Source organism: Suillus subalutaceus, assembly GCF_016647625.1.
Source record: "Suillus subalutaceus strain FC151 chromosome Unknown DFJ58scaffold_3, whole genome shotgun sequence".
NCBI classification, from domain to species: domain Eukaryota; kingdom Fungi; phylum Basidiomycota; class Agaricomycetes; order Boletales; family Suillaceae; genus Suillus; species Suillus subalutaceus.
The window spans coordinates 173,116-189,703 of NW_024540252.1; the positions used below are offsets into that span (position 1 = coordinate 173,116).

Sequence of the window (16,588 nt, forward strand, 5' to 3'; positions counted from 1 at the left end):
TCTTACTTTGCAGATCTGTATCTCTCACTTGTACGCCATGGCAAAATCAGACAAGAAGGCAGCAGATAAGGCCAAGGCTACCAAGCCAGCCGCCGCCTCACCCGCAAAAGCAAAGTCGCTAGCGTCATCCAAGGAGATTTTGGCCAAGGCCGTATGTATTCTTGTCGTTAGTCGTCGGACCCTTTTTGCTCAACCCCCACAGAAAATACTCAAAGCATCAAATGGAAAGCCTTCCGTTAAACGTGCCAAAGATGAATCATCCGACGATTCGTCAGACTCCTCTTCGGAAGATGAACAATCCAAAAAAACAGTGCTCACGTCGGACTCTGACGACTCACCGGAAGAAAAAAAACCTGCTAGTGCCCCAGCCAGCAAAAAGGGAAAGGGCAAAGTGGAGAGTAGTGATTCTTCTGATTCGTCGTCGAGTGACGAGAGCTCATCAGATGAGGTCGGTGACAAGGATGTAGAGATGCAGGATGTTCAACCTGCCAATGGTAAGTGATTGATTGCACTAGTCTCCGCTCAACCTGATTTTTTTGTCGTGGCATTCAGGCAAAAAGACAGATAAGCCCAAGGCAGCAAAACCAACCGCCTCGCCGGCAAAAAAAGTCAAATTGCCAACATCATCCAAGGACATTTTGGCTAAGGCTGTATGTATTCATTTTTTCAGTCTTTTCGACCTTCATTCAATATCCATAGGGAGCACTCAAAGCATCGATTTCAAAAGCATCCGAATCAAGCGACGAGTCCTCAGACTCTTCTTCGGAGGATGGACAACCCAAAAAGCTTACCCCTACCTCCGACTCCGATGACTCATCGGATGATGAAAAACTCGCCAGTGTCCCGGCCGGCAAAAAGGGGAAGGGTAAAGAAAGTGGTGACTCCGATTCTTCGAGCCACGAGAGCTCGTCAGATCAGGATGGGGACAAGGGCGCCGAAGTACAAAATGTTCAGCCTGCCAAGGGTAAGCTATCGATCACAGTAGTCGTTCATCAACCTGAATGGTCTACAGGTACCAAGCGCAAAGCAGAAGCAGAGCCCTCCGTTCCCCCAAAAAAGGTAAAATTGGTCGATGACGACGCAGCTCCTAGCGTATCGACTGAGGAAACGAAAAGTATTTTCGTTGGTCGGCTATCATGGAATGTCGACAACGACTGGCTCGCACAGGAATTCGCCTCCTGCGGCGAAGTTGTCTCTGCTCAAGTACAAACGGATCGTGCAACTGGAAAGTCGCGCGGTTTTGGCTATGTCCACTTCACATCCGCAGATGCGGTTGAAAAGGCTCTCCAAATGAACGGCAAGGAAATTGATGGAAGGCCCGTCAATATTGACAAAAGCACTCCGCCGGATAAAAGCGCTGTTCGTGAAAACCGGGCAAAGTCTTTTGGCGACACGCAGAGCCCAGTGTCAAGCGTTCTCTTTGTTGGGAATCTTAGCTTTGGTGTCAACGAGGATCAACTTTGGGAAGTCTTTGGCGAGCACGGCGACGTTAAAAGCGTTCGTGTTCCAACAGATCGTGAGTCGGGAAGGCCAAAGGGTTTTGCCTATGTCGAGTTTAGTGCTGTGGAGGCCGCACAGGCAGCCCACGGACAGCTGCAGGGTTATGAGCTTGACGGCCGCAGCCTTCGGTTGGACTATTCCCAACCAAGAGACAACGCTGGGGGTGGACGCGGCGGCGGTCGTGGAGGATTCGGCGACCGAGGTCGTGGACGTGGTGGGTTCGGGGGCGGTGACCGTGGACGTGGACGTGGTGGGTTCGGTGGTGACCGTGGTGGGAGAGGACGCGGCCGAGGTGGTGACCGCGGTGGGAGGGGTGGCGGCAGAGGTCGAGGGGGCGCACGCACTGGAGCCGTCACTCAGTTTGAGGGGTCCAAGATCACTTTCGATTAGGCTACACAGCACTACCCCAAAAATGATGACTTCCCACTTTTAACGGGGCTCAAGTCGTTGCATATCTTTCGTATATACATATGCACACTGTTCTATCATTGTGGTTGACAACTTGATCTATCATACTTCATTAACTGTGGATTCAAGGTAAGGGAACAAAAACAAGGGATGGTATCAGTAAGTAAGCTACTCGCAAGTCCATGATAATTTGGTATCCACTGACTGACTGAGATCAGCCCATTTTACCCTCTTGAAACGCCTTGCGATAGGGATTCTGGCTCGGAGGTAGCGCACCAGTCTTCTCCAGTCGATCAAATAATACGAACAACTTCTCCGCCTCGTGTTCCTTCTCTTCATCAGTCATGTCGACGGTTTCCGAGGGGTGCTCAACGGTGCCAGTGATGGGGTTGATGGGTAAACCTGACGCAGTAGTTGGTGGCGCACCCGAGGCCGCACTGACAGGCGGTGCACTAACAACCCCTTTGTGATAAAGGAAACCAGCAACATTGCCGTATCCGAAATAACCAGCGAGAGATGAAGCTAAATTTCATTCGTAAATATAACCGACGGGAGGAGTATATGACATACCGTTTGAATCACACATTGCGTACAACATTTCTCCCATAGCATCTTTCAACCTGCTGTGGTAAACAGATGCAAGGAGTCTCAAACACCGACCTAAAAGGTCTGCTCTCTTCTCCAAAGGATGCGTCCTGTCCAGATTTTCAGGCACTAACCACTGTCTTATTCTCGTCTTGGCATCGTCGTCACCAAGACAGAATCGTGTGATAAGTAGAACAAGCGGGCACAGGATTTCATCCAGGGACGTATCCCCATCGATCTTGCACAGATCTCGCACTGCAGAATCATCTGGATCGATATCACCTGGAAGGAAATGAGTAAGGGTCATGTCCAGGAGTTCAAAAGCGCGTGAAGCGCAGTCAGCTGTCGAAGGCGAGTCCGAACGTGGAGAGCAGCAGAACGAACGGCGACCGGCTGAAATGACAGACGATATGGCGCGTTCGATATGCCTGGCCTTTGGCTCCTTAGGCGTTGACTGGTTATCGTGACCTGAACCAGTCGGGGAAGAGGTTGTGGACTCGGGGGGACTGGGCTGTGGGGGTAGTCGAATGTGAATGTGGACAAGTACCGAACCATACCGCTCGGGATGACGCGTTGACAGGGATAGTGATTAGCGAGTGGATGATGTGGGTCAATGGCGATGTAAGGGGATTTGGGGAGGAGAGCGGGATGGTCTGAAAGGCACGAACAAGTGGAGGTAGGATGCTGCAGCACCATGTGAGATGCCGTGATAAAAATTACCACAAGGCACTCACCCGTCAAGCCGCGAATTCCAGAAATCTCCCATTACCTTTTGGTCTACAGGAGAGCAGACTATGCCGGGAGATTGCAACTCAGAGGGGACCAGCTATAACGCGACTGAGAGTTCGTAATTGTGGTTAAAACAAGAAGTGACTGACCTTGGGATAGTGTACGAGGAGATTGAATGTGAGCTTCAGGAGATCTGTCATGGCATCGCGGGACATCTTTGTTCCAGCTTTCATGGATGCAATTAAATCATCCAACTTAAAGGCAATAACATCGAGTATTGTTCCATTTCCAGGAAAGTGGGTGCGTTTTGTCTCGATGATAGATTCAATGAAGGCAAAAGATTGATGGGAGGATGCAGTACAAAGGAAGAGGATCCTGGAGGAGAGAAATGTGCTCTCGGGTGTTGCAGATTTCTAAAAGAAATGGGTTGAATGCAAAACACGCAAGGTGATGGGCTCTGACCTGGAGCAGGTCGACACAAATATTTCCTCCATCAATTTCTTGACTCAGTAACCTGGTGCGGGCAGGTTCACTGAGGAGTAATGTGTTGGCAACGCACTTCAAAGCTTCGTTCGATGCATCAGGAGCAGTTTCGAGTTTTATGGCAAGCATCATAAGACACTTGAGGTTAGGAACTAATGCAAGAACTTGGGCACCGTGGGGAATTTTGCCAAGTCCCTTGACGGCAGAAAGAGCGGAAAATGCGTCTGCGATTGACATGGGATCAGTACGGAGTGTATAAATCTAATAGAGTGAGCAAACCGTCTCTGATTAAACGGCTGGGCGAGCCATCGATAATGACAGCCTGGAGATCATCAATTATGAGCTGAATGAGTGCTTTACAGGAAGGAGGATCAATAGGCGGAGCACCTAAAAAACCGGATTGAAGTAGTTGGGCATAAGATACGATTAAGACATACCAGCGATTAATTGAAGTGTGTGTGATATCGTAGCTCTTGGAGAACTCGATGACAGGGAAGAGTACGCCTGAAGAACCGACATATTGTTTCTAGGAAACAAAGAACCGTCAAAGTATGCCAGCAGTCGTATTACCTGAATTTATCTTTCAAGCGTCTACTAGTACTACCTCAAGTTGCCACTTGGCGTCACTTTAGTAGGCGGTCGGCGCGGTTGCTTCAGCCTTCCCGGTGGCCAAGTAAACATGTACAAATAATATATCCCACGAACAGCTTTGCCAGGCGGCCCGCTTCTCAGATCTCAGCCACCAGTTACCATGCACCCATCTGTTAAAGTGCTAGCACATAAACCTCTCATCAGCTTCATCGGAAAGCGTGTATGGCCAGCTAGTGCGTTCGGTGACTTATTGTCATGCACAACACCTAAATGTCACAATAGCTGCAGGTCCTTCTCACCCTCATCCAGCTGCTCCTCCAGAATGGCAAAAGTCCTTTTCTGAACAGGCTGTTCCTCACAGCTCACCCCGAACACTACAGGATCATGCTGTATTCCTAGAATTCTGGGACGCTCCAGCACGCTTCTCGAAACCATCCTCCAGGTACTTGGAGCAAATGGAGATAGATGCCATAACGGTCAGTATTTCTGTGTAACAAATGATTTAGTGCTCACAGTCGTGCAGAGTGGGGGAGCTTCTCTGCGATAGAATAGATAAATCCGATAGACACCATCTACAATTCATACCGCATCATCCCAAAAATTTATCTAAACTATTCTTTCCGAGTTTCCGCGAGCAAATGATTAATTCTCATGTGTGCCACAATTCCTAGTCCTTTTCTGCATATGCTAGGAGATATCTTTCGACCTCGGCCTCATCCATCACACGCCATTCACCACGAATCTTGGGGTCCTCGTCCTCAGCAGTCGACACGATCCCAATCTCTATCTCTCCGGCCTTGTAGTCCGTCGCATGAACCGTCGACATTGCTTCTATTGCAATCTAAACAATGCTCAGCTATCCACGTCATATTGTAATATAGTATTACTCACCTCAATAACCTCCGCTCGACTGAGCTTCTTGCCAGCAGCTGCAGCATCATCAGCTCCCTTACCCTTGTCTAGCTTCTTCCATTTCTTTTCTAAGTGGTTCATTGCTTCTTGTTGTTTCTGTCCAGCAGCAGTGGCGTGGAACCCAACAAAGTAGCCTGCAGGGTCCAATTTGAAACATTGCGGCCCGTATTCTGGATCGATGCCAATTAGGATCATAGCTATGAGCATATTTATTGTCGTTAGTTGCGAACGATGGTAACAAAAATAGGTGGCCTCACAGATGCCTAGGGGTCGCATGCCAGCCCGTTGCGTGTAGACTTGATTGATGTTTGCCAGCCGTCGTGCCAGGGCATCCGGAGTTATCTCGTATCCATACTTGTATCTCCACTGGACAGCCTCTTGCTGAGCACGTAAAACTTGGGCACGGGCATCAGCTGTAACCTACGTCAGCGCAAGTACAAGCTATTCCACGCCAGCATTTTTACTCACCGACAAGACCAGTCATGACACACCCAATAGTACGGGTGATGCTGTAGAGGTGCGTAACAGTCGATGCATCCAACAGCTTATCCTGATCTGAAGTAAATATCGTGATGACAGCAGTTTGGTAGTACAACATACTGGGATCTTCTTTTGGGTAATGACCACAGAGGTATCAGTCCCTCTGACAGAGACCGCTGTGTGGCCTGAACCAGAGATAGCTTTGAATGCATATTCTAAAGGGGAGTATATGAGCACGCGTCATTACGAGCATGTCCAATAATCATCAACGCACCGACTTGGTACAGTCGGCCCTCGGGCGAGAAAACGGTGAGATATCTGCGAAACAAATCATGAGCATGCAGACGGCGGAACCGGTGAATACTCGAACCTATCGTATGATGTTCTCGACATGGTTTGGATGCAGGATATGATTCAATCACAGACACGCGACGCGCAAGTCTCGTCACGGGGTCACGCAATTATGTCACAGTGTCACAAGAAAATTACGTCACACATTAATCAATTCTATGATATCTAAAACTTATAACGTCGAAGTCAGTTGTTGCACTAATATACCCGGACACTTTGCTCGTGCATTGCGCATGAGTGATAGGCGTCGCCGCAAAACCTAGCTTCTTGTACTAAAATTTTTACCATGAAGGAGACAGTACCTTCTGAGGCACCAAAAGTTATGTATGTCCAATCCCCCCCTCCAGTTTTCTCATATTGGTTGACGCGAGAGCCCATCAGAAAACAGCTACAGTTCAGCTTGCTCAATGCCCAAGATACGGTCAAGATCTCCGAGTTCCAGATCACTCATCGCGACTTGTATACGCCCACCGATCGACTTCCCGTCAAAGATGGCGTCTTAGATCGCCGGCTGGTGAGTTGCCCACACCATCCCATGCACAATGCGACTGATCACCATCTCAGGGAACAACAGAGAAGAACGCATTTTGCGAGACCTGCGGCCTCAATTCTGTCGATTGCGTTGGCCACTACGCATATATTAAACTGGTGGTCCCAGTATTCCACATCGGCTACTTCAAGCATACCATTGCCATCCTCCAGGCCATATGCAAAGTAAGCTGGTAGACTTTCATACTTTTCCTGCCTGATGACGCGATAAAAGACCTGCGCTCGCGTGCTACTGGAGGAACCCGACCGGCGGACATACCTCAAACGCTTCCGCAGAACAGGTCTTGAAAATATCCACCGGCAGGCGTTATGCAAACAGGTCAATACGATGGCACGAAAGGTCGTCTACTGTCCGTACTGCTCAGCAACGAATGGCGCTGTTAAAAAGGCAGGAGTACTGAAGATTATCCACGATAAATTCCGCGCGAAGAAGACAGCAGACGAGATGGAGAAATGGAAGCGTACATTTGCTCCAGCGGTAGAGGCGCAGAAGGAACTTGGGATGTACTTGAACAAGGCAATCCATGAAGATTTAAATCCACTAAAAACTCTCGATCTCTTTAAGAGAATATCCGATGAGGTCGCGTTTATGTCTACTTTCAAACGTTCGCGGGATTAACATCTACTTTCAGGACAGTGAATTACTTGGTCTACGACCCGAGTTTGGTCGTCCAGAAGAGTATATCTGGCAGTACATTTCCGTTCCACCGGTTTGCATCAGACCATCCGTTGCCCAGGATGGAGCTTCCAACGAAGATGACCTCACTGTCAAACTTACGGAGATCGTTTTCACCAATGCCCTCATAAAGCAAGGTCTGTCTAAAGGAGCGCCCACTGCACAATTCATGGTAAGTGAGGATTATTCACGTTGCTTGCCGTTACTCAACTTGCGCTCAGGAACACTGGGAGTTCCTTCAACTTTCTGTCGCCATGTACATCAACTCCGAACTTCCTGGGGTACCCTCACAAGCTGGTCAAAAGCCAATGAGGGGCTTTGTACAGCGCCTGAAGGGTAAACAGGGTCGATTCCGTGGTAATTTGTCTGGGAAACGTGTCGATTTCTCCGGTCGCACCGTGATCTCCCCTGACCCAAACTTGCGTATCGATGAAGTAGCGGTACCAGAGCGTGTCGCGAAGATATTGACATACCCGGAACGTGTGACTTCCCACAACATTGACGGTCTCAAACAAGCCGTTCGCAATGGGTGTGATGTGCACCCCGGCGCTAACTACGTAACAGCGGGCAGTAGTGGCTTCAAGAAATTCTTGAAGTTTGGCAATCGCAATGCGGTGGCTGACAGTCTGAGAATTGGAGACATTGTCGAGAGGCATATCATCGATGGTGATATCGCCTTGTTCAATCGGCAACCCAGTCTACACAAGGTCTTTCATTCTGCAAAAACTTCAAACCTTCATTGACTTGGTACCTTTTAGCTCTCGATCATGTGTCACAGGGTCAAGGTTCGTCCTTGGCGCTCCTTCCGTCTAAACGAATGTGTTTGCGGCCCTTACAATGCCGATTTTGATGGCGATGAAATGAATCTTCGTCAGTTTTTTTGTCATGCTGACTGACATTCGAACACTGATGATCTCTCGATTAGATATTCCTCAGACGGAGGAAGCAAGAACAGAAGCGCTCGAGCTCATGAGCGTGAAACATAATCTAGTCACTCCTCGGAACGGAGAGCCTGTGATCGCCGCCATTCAAGATTTTATCACGGCTTCCTACTTGATGACTCGTAAAGATACATTTTTCGACCGTCGCCAGTTCACGCAAATATGTTGCTACTTTGCCGATGCCAACTTACAGATTGACATACCCCCACCGACGATCTGGAAGCCTATACGACTATGGACAGGCAAACAGATTTTCAACGTTCTCATGCGTCCTAACAAGCAATCCAACGTATTTGTGAACGTTGAATGCAAGTGCAATAAACCGGAAAAGCTAAAACCTGAACATTACCCCTCCATCAAAGATCCTGCCCCAGATCTGTCTCCGAACGATGCTTGGCTTGTCATCGTCAACAGCGAAGTTATGTGTGGTGTCATGGATAAAGCCATCGTCGGCAGCGGGAAGAAGAAGTCGATATTCGGAATAATCATGAGGGACTACGGCCCACACGAGGCTGCCGCGGCCATGAACCGTGTAGCAAAACTGTGCGCTCGTTGGTTGGGTGCGTCTCATCGTCAATCAGACACATTTCACGTTTAAATTTCCTTTCAGCCAACTTCGGTTTCTCTCTCGGAATCAACGATGTCATTCCAGGGCCTATCCTTGCGTCGAAGAAAAACCAGATGGTTGAGGCTGCTTACGCTGAATGTACAAATCTCATCACGCAGGCAAAGAAGGGGAAGCTGGAGAATAAACCAGGATGCAACCAAGAACAAACACTTGAAGCTATGATATCTGGAATCCTTTCAAGAGTTCGGGACAAGGTCGGAGACATTTGTATGCAGGAGCTGAGTCGACATAACGCACCTCTAATCATGGCAACTTGTGGCTCTAAAGGTTTGTCCCTTGGATTCTTTTTTGTCAATGCCGCTTAGTGTTCCTAGGTTCCGTGATCAATGTTTCTCAGATGGTTGCCTGTGTCGGCCAGCAAATCATTGCGGGTCACCGTGTTCCAGATGGTTTTCAAGATCGTTCTCTACCACATTTCCCGAAGAAGTCGAAAGAACCTCCATCCAAAGGTTTCGTTAGAAACAGCTTTTTCAGCGGTCTGCTACCGACCGAGTTTCTGTTTCACGCTATCTCCGGTCGTGAGGGTTTGGTCGACACCGCGGTGAAGACCGCTGAGACCGGCTACATGCAACGACGTTTGATGAAGGCACTGGAGGATCTAACCACTCAATATGATCTATCAGTGCGCAACTCCACAGGCGGCGTTGTACAGTTCAGATATGGTGACGATGGCTTGGATCCTGCATGTCTTGAAGGTGACGCACAGCCAGTCGAGTTCGAGCGGGCATGGACGCATGCTTTGGTGTGTACCAATACGGCTGTCTATCTGATTCAAACGTCTCACCTTTTTGTAGGCAATAGGAAATCGTCGTGGTCGCGGTTTACTTCCCTTCGAGATCGTGGAACTCGTTGATCTAGAGCTCAAGAAACCAAAGTTCACCAGCGAGTGCACACCAGCATATCTTGATACTATACGAGACTTCGTCGTTCAGCATATCGCTCATCATCTCGCTGCGATGCGCAAAAGCCAGGGGATGTTTGAGGCTCTGGAGCGCTCAGATGAATGGGATTGCGATACCGACTTGTCTATGGGAGCTTCAGGTTTGCACAGAAAACATATCTGTGCTTTGCTTTCTGACACATTCCTTAGCTGCCTCCAAGGCTATCGTAGACAATAAGGCCAAAGTTACCGAGTCTCAACTCCAGCATTTTCTTGCCTTGTGTTGGAAAAAGTACGTCAAAGCCAGGATTGAGCCCGGTAAGCGGAGTCTATACGAGTTGCCCTCAGGGAGACTAAGTGCAGTTCAGGTTCCACTGTAGGTGCAGTTGGTGCTCAGTCCATTGGAGAACCAGGGACACAGATGACCCTCAAGACCTTCCATTTTGCCGGGGTTGCTTCGATGAACGTCACGCTTGGTGTTCCGCGAATCAAAGAAATCATCAACGCATCCAAGACCATTAGCACGCCCATTATTAGCTGCAAGCTCGTCACTCCCAACAGCGAGCCTTCTGCACGTATAGTTAAGGGCCGTCTTGAAAAAACTCACTTGGGCGATGTAAGATATTTTCAACCAATGAACCTCCGATGTCATTCTGAATTTTGTGCAGATTGCTGCTGTTTTTGAAGAGGCATGGGCGCCAGAGTACACTTATATCGGTGTAATTATAGATATGGATACCATCCAGAAGCTTCAGGTTAGTCCTTTAACATATTATTTAATGTGTGCTCACTTGTCACATCAGCTTGAACTCACTTTGGACGATATAAAGTGGGCGATCGTAGCCACGAGAAAGCTCAAGATTAAACAAGAGGTGAGATCTGTGTCATGTATATGTTGTCACAAAACTTACTGTAGATAGTCCATTACCGTCATTCCTCGCAGAAACCGCTTGCGCATCTATATTGACGGAACGGACAAATACTACAAGTTGCGAGAATTGAAGCGAGTTTTGCCGGATGTAGTAGTCAAGGTCAATCACTTAGTCTTGCCCGTGATCAGTCTTTGAATTGTTTCCACAGGGAGTGCCAACTATTCAGCGCGCCGTCATTAACATCAAAGAGAAGGACGACGCTAAGGGAAAAAAGGGAGACAAGGAACTACTTGTAGAAGGTTACGGACTACAGAAGGTCATGACCACGGAGGGTAGGCTTTTGTGTTCTTCAAACCAGTTGCGATTTGCTGACCTAGATGTAGGGATTGTTGGTGAGGCCACGACTTCTAATCATGTAATCGAGACAGCAAAGGTCTTGGGGATTGAGGCAGCAAGACGGACCATCATCGACGAAATCCAGTATACCATGCAGAGCCACGGAATGAGCATTGACCCTCGTCATGTCATGTTGCTTGGCGATGTCATGAGCTACAAAGTACGAGTGCGGGGCGATACCGATTTCTCTAGCTAATTGTTCGCTCAGGGAGAGGTTCTTGGTATCACTCGCTTTGGTGTCGCGAAAATGAAGGACAGCGTTCTTATGCTTGCTTCTTTCGAAAAGACGACAGACCATTTGTTTGATGCAGCGGCCTTCGGGAAGAACGATAGTATCGCTGGTGTATCAGAAAGCATTATTATGGGTAACGCAGCTGCAAATTGCGGAACTTCTATGTAAGTGTGATCTTAGTCCGCGACCCATTCAAACTTCTAACAGTATCTTTCCTAGGCCTGCCTTATATTCACCATCGCCCCACATAAGCAAACCACGAAGGTTATTATTCGAAGATGCGTTATAAAAGTTGTTTCTCCACCAAGCTACCTTATTTCTATATATCTCTACCAACGCTTGTCACAAGGAGAACCTGTACGGATTGTGTGCAAAGCTAAGCTGTGGCTTGTTAAAAGTCATAATGTCGAAATGCTTGCGAGGCTGCCTGGTCGAGCAAAGCAAGGATGAAAAAAATGAAGGACTGACCGAATTTACTTTTTCCTGCCTCTCAGATTCACTCAAGTAGCAAGACTCAAGTAGCAAGCAAGTGATTACACCAAAATTTGAACATCCAGGATAGAGCTAGGACCTTGATTCGTGGCCACACTTAGAAGAAAGACCGTTGAACGCAGCGCACATTTCTTTGGACTAATCCTATCAACTGCTCCTTCACATTTTTCTGTGGTCCCAGACAAAGTCCCTCACCTGTTCCTCAAACCACGCCTTGTCCTTGTGCGACAGATGTTGTCCGCCGTGCACATGAAGTACCGCAAGCGGACGCACGCCTTCGAATCCTATGCTATCTAGCTCTTCGTCGTCCTTCCCTACGTTTTCCTGTCCCGCAACCTCCCTCCGGCTGTTGATCATCGCCTTCAACGTTGTCAACGGTAACTCCATGACAAATTTGCCCTTGGCTACAAGCTTGAGTGTGGTGACACGGGGCCACAGGGAACAACGCTGGCGTTTAAAAGGTGCACCAAGGAAGTATAGGATGATCTTTATGCAGGAGCGACGGCTGTTCGTGATGGTCACTGTATTGCCGTCCCACGTGCAGATCCTAGGTATATCCTGCAGAGCTTTGCTGGCGCATCCATCCAATTCTAGCGAATTGAAGGAAGGTAACGATATGCGAGAAAGATGACGGACAAAATTGCATTGACGAAGAACGATTGTCTGGCAATCGTCATCGATCACGGCCAAAGCATCAATGCGTGTGCGAAGGATCACTTTCGCTGCCCCGATTTTGACGCCAGCTTGGCTAATATTCACTGGCAATAGTAGATTCTCGAGACTGAGGCAAGGTATTCGCCGTGGTGCCACCTTCAACGCCCGCGCAAGCATCGGGAATCCCGACCACCGATAGGTCGCCGTGGGGGGGCCGGATCCGAATGATATGCTCATGCGATCAACGTGCGTCAGGTTTTTCTTCAACCACTGGTGGTTGGTGTCGCAAACTGCATTCTTGTCGATATGGAGGATCCTAAGGGCAGGACAGTCCAGCTTCAAACACGGTTGTGTTTTGAAACAATTGACACGTCTCACATCTGTCAATCGCAAAAACTCGAGTTGAGGTGCATGTCCTGTTAGCATGTCGAGGTGATTATGGACGTATGCCTCATGGAACTCATGTATTCTAAGGCTCTTGAGTCGTTGAAGATGCGGTGCAATGAGGCGTAAAATGGGATAGATTCCGCATACGAGATCATGCTGGTGGGATTATGGTCAAGTGGACTGGATAACTGACGCTCTTCTGCAGTTGGGAGCTCATCCACTGAAGTTCTTCCTGGGGCAAGACGCAAAAGACCCGAGTCCACAATCCAGGTGCAGAAGACACGATGTCTCGCCAATGTCTGCACACCAACGCCATGGTGTGAGGGTACGGCAGGCCACCTGCCAGCACTCGGTGTTTGGCGTCAGGGGTTCTCATCAAATCATCTTCGACGATGTCATCCAGTAAAGTCTTGAGGATGATGTACACTGTCTCTGTGGGAAGCGAATGAATGAAGCACTGTGGCGTTTTTTGTGCCATTGGTCACTAGTAACGGTAAAACCCTACTTTAGATGAGGGCATACTAGATAATGAGAATCAACGGGTCTACCTCGTCTGAATCAACTGAAGTATTGCTCGGGGTTGTTGTCAATATTCGAGAGTGTTTGTAGTATATATAACAGACTAATAAATGGAGGAGTTGTCCACAAGCCGTGTATTAAACTTTGCTTACAGAGAGAACGAGTTGGTACGGTGCCAAGGCGTTTTAGGGGCCTTTGGTGGACACCACATGTGGTATATATCGTACTTATCCAATCTTTGAGGTTTGTTGTCCTGACTATGCAAACATGACGGTCCTGGTACCGATGCTTCCCCTACTCCTTCTGTGTATTTTTATGCATACTTTCAATAACACCCCGTCCCTGAATTTCGACTGTGCCAAAGATAGTTCGCATAACTATCAGCTCACCGCACTCCAGGTACAGGCACTACCACGCGCACCTCGATCCATGAACTTCAGCCATGTCATAATGTGTGCCCGAAGGGCAAGAGGACGGCGACTGGGGAACCTGCGGATCAGTTGCTTTCCAGCTACAGGAATCACTTCGGACTTGAAAGACGTATTGTGCAGACAACAATTGACTTTTTTTTCTTCAAATTCAAATTTATTGTCCTTTGGGTTCAAAGACCCTATGTTGGACAGTAGCAATTGACTTAACGGACTGCAAGGCAACTGCGAGATGAGGTTTATATCTGTAGTAAGTTTTCATCGTTCTCAAGTAGTCATCCAGATGGGTTTCAGATGTTGAATTCAGTGCGTAGCACAAAGTGGCGTGAGGGATACAACGCAAGATGTAGAGAGCGAACCCATATGGCGTATGCAGTGGATGAATAACATAATAAAGGAAAACTGCAGATTAGTCGAACAACCCGAAGCCCTGTGAACAAGCATCAGCAACCCGTATTGACTGGGAAAGGCGATTTTAGCGCGTACCATGTCGTCGTCTGACTCTTCTTTTGCTTCCTCCTTCTTCTCCTCTTCTTTTGGTGCTTCGGCAGCAGCAGCACCACCAGCGGCAGCGGCAACGGGTGCGCCGACGGCCGGTGCGCCTCCACCAGCACCGACGTTTGATAGCAGATCTTTCACATTCTTTCCCTCCAAAGCCTTAGCAAGGAGAGATGCCCAGATTGGCTCGAGCTCGACCGAGGCGGCTTCAGTCAAGGCGAGTATTTTGTCAGCCTGCATGTGCCTCTTGAGCTACAAGAAATATGGATGTGAAACCTGCAAGATACGCACGGTAATTTCAATACCGTCATCGACGAGGATAAGTGTGGCGTAAGTCGCGGCAAGTTCTAAGGAGGCCTGCGCATCACAAAGGGAGGAACACGTTAGCGGTTGTGATGATAGAGGTACCACATCCAAAGTACGGGTTGTCAATCCACCATTTGGACTCGGATTATTGAGATTTCAAAACGATCCTGCGGCGGATTCTGACTATAACATGGGAAAGACAATAACTTACCATTGGAAGGATGATTATGTCGTGAGCTTGGGGACGTCGAGGGCGATGTGGACACTAGTAATCTAGTGGATGAGGCTGCAAAATTCCGATCACGTGGACAGCACTGCCACCATTATTCTGTAAACTCCATGCAGCACACCGGCAACATACTTGTTCACTGATAACATGGCAGCAGCAACGTAGGTTTGGAGTTTCCAGGGTTCGGGCTGTCGAGTTTACAATTTTTCACAGCATGCCCAAAACTTCCTGGGCAGATGACGTTGACGAGCTTGGTGAATAGTCACCCTCGCGTCCACAATCACATCGCAATCTAACGTTCTCAAGTAGATCAACCAAAGATTGAGGATTATGTGGATGAGAATGGAATTCGTATCACTACCGAGTATTCTATAAATGATGAGGGAAAGAAGGTCAAGGTACGTCTGCCCACTGTCCAGCAGTCAGCATGCCATATCTCATCTGTGCCATCTGCCATGTCGGTGTTTTTTCATCCCCATATGCTGATCATTTTCTCCAAGATAACACGTAAAATAAAACGTACCCTTCAAAAATCCGTGGTCGAGCACACAGTTGCTGAACGCAAGAAATGGGCGAAGTTTGGCAAGGAACGAGGGAACAAGGAAGGGCCAGATCGGGCGACGACCACAGTAGGAGAGAATGTGGTTTTGAAAATTAGTGCAGGAAACAAGGTTTGTCTATAATGTTCATCGATTCTTGAATCAGACTGACAGTTATGAAAGTCCTCTGAGCCGGAGGTAACGCCCGAGCAAAACATCAAAACCGAACTTGCGAAGGCCGGTGCAGGAAAAGTTGTCTGTCGTCTTTGCAAAGGTGATCACTTCACCGCCAAGTGCCCATATAAGGACTCTCTCGCCGGTCTCGAAACTGCTGGTTCGTACTTTTCCGCATCATAGCATATTCACTTCATACTCGATCTTGTTGACACGGACACGGACAGACCTACCACCTACTGATGACGCGGCCGACGTGCCTGCTCCTGCAGCCAGTGGGGCGACCGGTGGCAAATACGTACCACCATCAATGCGTAGTGGCGCTTCTCGTCCTGGTGAATCCATGGGACGCCCAGGCGGCTCTCGCGAAGACCTTCCCACACTCCGTGTCACCAATATCTCTGAAGACACGCAAGAATCGGATCTCCGCGAGCTTTTCGGTACGTTCGGGCGTGTAGCGAGGGTTTACGTCGGCCGTGACCGAGAGACGGGTATTGGAAAAGGCTTCGCCTTTGTATCCTTTGATGAGCGCACTATTGCGCAGCGGGCAATGGAAAAACTAAACGGCAAAGGTTACGATAATCTAATTTTGAGCGTACAATGGTCACGTGAGTATTGATTTCTCAACGATGCATGACTTGAATTGACGTTTGTGATCATCAGAACCAAGACCGGACGGTCGCTGACGTGGGTTCCAACGAGAGTCGAGGTGACGGAGACGCATATGTAGCAATATATGTCGACAACAATAAGGCTCTGGATTTTAATCGATTCGTTTTGAAATCTTTATCAACACCGGCACTTTTCGAGACGGAAATGAGGTGCTTGGATGAGATTCTCGCTCAGTTTGTGCGCTTCGAGGTCTGTTTATTTTGAAAAATACATACATAGCTAATGCAAATACAACGAGTATCGTCGGGTAGGTTATGCGCCCGAGCTTCTTTCTGACAACAGACGAAGAAGAAAAGATGACAATTAACACGATTTTCGTCAAGCTGTAATTGGAACTGTACGAGTCATCGCAACATCCGAAGGCGAGCAGATTGCTTGTAATGCAATGATAAAATGATTCACTAGCATCTTCTAGTAATCAATGTCCCTTGCTCGAAAGATAACCCTGTGTATTATTGCGTTACATGTAATGCTTAT

At 48.3% G+C, this 16,588-nt stretch overlaps 8 protein-coding genes across 8 annotated transcripts; 4 read left to right on the forward strand and 4 right to left on the reverse strand.

Annotated features, from left to right (window-relative positions):
- The first annotated feature begins 15 nt into the window (after positions 1-15).
- DFJ58DRAFT_756138 (uncharacterized protein) lies at positions 16-2,025 on the forward strand. The gene is made up of 5 exons (XM_041388100.1): positions 16-151; positions 203-494; positions 553-650; positions 700-964; positions 1,013-2,025. Exons 1-5 carry the CDS (start codon positions 38-40, stop codon positions 1,888-1,890), a joined length of 1,647 nt encoding a protein of 548 aa, XP_041250473.1. The 5' UTR covers positions 16-37; the 3' UTR covers positions 1,891-2,025.
- DFJ58DRAFT_756139 (guanine nucleotide exchange factor) lies at positions 2,026-4,325 on the reverse strand. Its single transcript, XM_041388101.1, has 8 exons — positions 4,143-4,325; positions 3,985-4,092; positions 3,685-3,929; positions 3,372-3,635; positions 3,228-3,319; positions 3,051-3,177; positions 2,479-3,004; positions 2,026-2,430 (listed from the first exon to the last, which is right to left on the reverse strand). Exons 1-8 carry the CDS (start codon positions 4,222-4,224, stop codon positions 2,123-2,125), a joined length of 1,752 nt encoding a protein of 583 aa, XP_041250474.1. The 5' UTR covers positions 4,225-4,325; the 3' UTR covers positions 2,026-2,122.
- A 122-nt stretch (positions 4,326-4,447) lies between these two features.
- Positions 4,448-4,914, forward strand: DFJ58DRAFT_756142 (uncharacterized protein). The gene is made up of 3 exons (XM_041388102.1): positions 4,448-4,529; positions 4,579-4,772; positions 4,820-4,914. The coding sequence occupies exons 1-3, from the start codon at positions 4,457-4,459 to the stop codon at positions 4,841-4,843; spliced, it is 291 nt and encodes a 96-aa protein (XP_041250475.1). The 5' UTR covers positions 4,448-4,456; the 3' UTR covers positions 4,844-4,914.
- Positions 4,915-6,107, reverse strand: DFJ58DRAFT_756145 (20S proteasome subunit). The gene is made up of 7 exons (XM_041388103.1): positions 6,059-6,107; positions 5,963-6,006; positions 5,809-5,903; positions 5,677-5,758; positions 5,466-5,621; positions 5,188-5,405; positions 4,915-5,137 (listed from the first exon to the last, which is right to left on the reverse strand). The coding sequence occupies exons 1-7, from the start codon at positions 6,079-6,081 to the stop codon at positions 4,964-4,966; spliced, it is 792 nt and encodes a 263-aa protein (XP_041250476.1). The 5' UTR covers positions 6,082-6,107; the 3' UTR covers positions 4,915-4,963.
- Positions 6,108-6,210: 103 nt separating this feature from the next.
- DFJ58DRAFT_756147 (uncharacterized protein) lies at positions 6,211-11,625 on the forward strand. Its single transcript, XM_041388104.1, has 20 exons — positions 6,211-6,363; positions 6,421-6,553; positions 6,604-6,753; positions 6,803-7,168; positions 7,221-7,436; positions 7,486-7,971; positions 8,023-8,134; positions 8,190-8,765; positions 8,816-9,100; positions 9,148-9,575; positions 9,628-9,874; positions 9,924-10,031; positions 10,082-10,329; positions 10,382-10,468; positions 10,517-10,585; positions 10,634-10,744; positions 10,794-10,917; positions 10,969-11,141; positions 11,190-11,377; positions 11,433-11,625. Exons 1-20 carry the CDS (start codon positions 6,326-6,328, stop codon positions 11,500-11,502), a joined length of 4,215 nt encoding a protein of 1,404 aa, XP_041250477.1. The 5' UTR covers positions 6,211-6,325; the 3' UTR covers positions 11,503-11,625.
- Positions 11,626-11,822: 197 nt separating this feature from the next.
- Positions 11,823-13,224, reverse strand: DFJ58DRAFT_909931 (uncharacterized protein; the record flags this gene model as incomplete). Its single annotated transcript, XM_041395164.1, has 2 exons — positions 11,823-12,902; positions 12,940-13,224. 2 exons carry the CDS (start codon positions 13,222-13,224, stop codon positions 11,865-11,867), a joined length of 1,323 nt encoding a protein of 440 aa, XP_041250478.1. The 3' UTR covers positions 11,823-11,864.
- A 616-nt stretch (positions 13,225-13,840) lies between these two features.
- DFJ58DRAFT_756150 (60S acidic ribosomal protein P1) lies at positions 13,841-14,810 on the reverse strand. The gene is made up of 4 exons (XM_041388105.1): positions 14,709-14,810; positions 14,483-14,548; positions 14,180-14,425; positions 13,841-14,123 (listed from the first exon to the last, which is right to left on the reverse strand). The coding sequence occupies exons 1-4, from the start codon at positions 14,709-14,711 to the stop codon at positions 14,103-14,105; spliced, it is 336 nt and encodes a 111-aa protein (XP_041250479.1). The 5' UTR covers positions 14,712-14,810; the 3' UTR covers positions 13,841-14,102.
- Positions 14,811-14,858: 48 nt separating this feature from the next.
- On the forward strand, positions 14,859-16,340 carry DFJ58DRAFT_756155 (eukaryotic translation initiation factor 3 subunit G-domain-containing protein). Its single transcript, XM_041388106.1, has 7 exons — positions 14,859-14,887; positions 14,940-14,980; positions 15,036-15,124; positions 15,227-15,397; positions 15,449-15,599; positions 15,667-16,047; positions 16,103-16,340. The coding sequence occupies exons 1-7, from the start codon at positions 14,874-14,876 to the stop codon at positions 16,123-16,125; spliced, it is 870 nt and encodes a 289-aa protein (XP_041250480.1). The 5' UTR covers positions 14,859-14,873; the 3' UTR covers positions 16,126-16,340.
- The last annotated feature ends 248 nt before the right edge of the window (positions 16,341-16,588 follow it).

Bases quoted from the DNA above. Each gene is read 5' to 3' on its own strand.
- DFJ58DRAFT_756138 (XM_041388100.1), top strand. From the start codon at position 38: ATGGCAAAATCAGACAAGAAGGCAGCAGATAAGGCCAAGGCTACCAAG. The intron at 152-202 runs GTATGTATTCTT...CAACCCCCACAG, and splicing joins AGGAGATTTTGGCCAAGGCC to AAAATACTCAAAGCATCAAA. The intron at 965-1,012 runs GTAAGCTATCGA...AATGGTCTACAG, and splicing joins AAATGTTCAGCCTGCCAAGG to GTACCAAGCGCAAAGCAGAA.
- DFJ58DRAFT_756139 (XM_041388101.1), bottom strand. From the start codon at position 4,224: ATGTCGGTTCTTCAGGCGTACTCTTCCCTGTCATCGAGTTCTCCAAGA. The intron at 3,320-3,371 runs GTCAGTCACTTC...GTCGCGTTATAG, and splicing joins TCCTCGTACACTATCCCAAG to CTGGTCCCCTCTGAGTTGCA. The intron at 3,178-3,227 runs GTGAGTGCCTTG...ATGGTGCTGCAG, and splicing joins TGGAATTCGCGGCTTGACGG to CATCCTACCTCCACTTGTTC.
- DFJ58DRAFT_756142 (XM_041388102.1), top strand. From the start codon at position 4,457: ATGCACCCATCTGTTAAAGTGCTAGCACATAAACCTCTCATCAGCTTC. The intron at 4,530-4,578 runs GTGCGTTCGGTG...ATGTCACAATAG, and splicing joins AAAGCGTGTATGGCCAGCTA to CTGCAGGTCCTTCTCACCCT. The intron at 4,773-4,819 runs GTCAGTATTTCT...ACAGTCGTGCAG, and splicing joins TGGAGATAGATGCCATAACG to AGTGGGGGAGCTTCTCTGCG.
- DFJ58DRAFT_756145 (XM_041388103.1), bottom strand. From the start codon at position 6,081: ATGTCGAGAACATCATACGATAG. The intron at 5,622-5,676 runs GTGAGTAAAAAT...CGTAGGTTACAG, and splicing joins TGTCATGACTGGTCTTGTCG to CTGATGCCCGTGCCCAAGTT. The intron at 5,406-5,465 runs GTGAGGCCACCT...ATATGCTCATAG, and splicing joins CATGCGACCCCTAGGCATCT to CTATGATCCTAATTGGCATC.
- DFJ58DRAFT_756147 (XM_041388104.1), top strand. From the start codon at position 6,326: ATGAAGGAGACAGTACCTTCTGAGGCACCAAAAGTTAT. The intron at 7,972-8,022 runs GTCTTTCATTCT...GGTACCTTTTAG, and splicing joins GGCAACCCAGTCTACACAAG to CTCTCGATCATGTGTCACAG. The intron at 10,032-10,081 runs GTAAGCGGAGTC...AGTGCAGTTCAG, and splicing joins CAAAGCCAGGATTGAGCCCG to GTTCCACTGTAGGTGCAGTT.
- DFJ58DRAFT_756150 (XM_041388105.1), bottom strand. The intron at 14,426-14,482 runs GTGCGTATCTTG...AGGCACATGCAG, and splicing joins ATGACGGTATTGAAATTACC to GCTGACAAAATACTCGCCTT. The intron at 14,124-14,179 runs GTACGCGCTAAA...GCTTGTTCACAG, and splicing joins AAGAGTCAGACGACGACATG to GGCTTCGGGTTGTTCGACTA.
- DFJ58DRAFT_756155 (XM_041388106.1), top strand. The intron at 15,398-15,448 runs GTTTGTCTATAA...CAGTTATGAAAG, and splicing joins AAATTAGTGCAGGAAACAAG to TCCTCTGAGCCGGAGGTAAC. The intron at 16,048-16,102 runs GTGAGTATTGAT...TGTGATCATCAG, and splicing joins TTTGAGCGTACAATGGTCAC to AACCAAGACCGGACGGTCGC.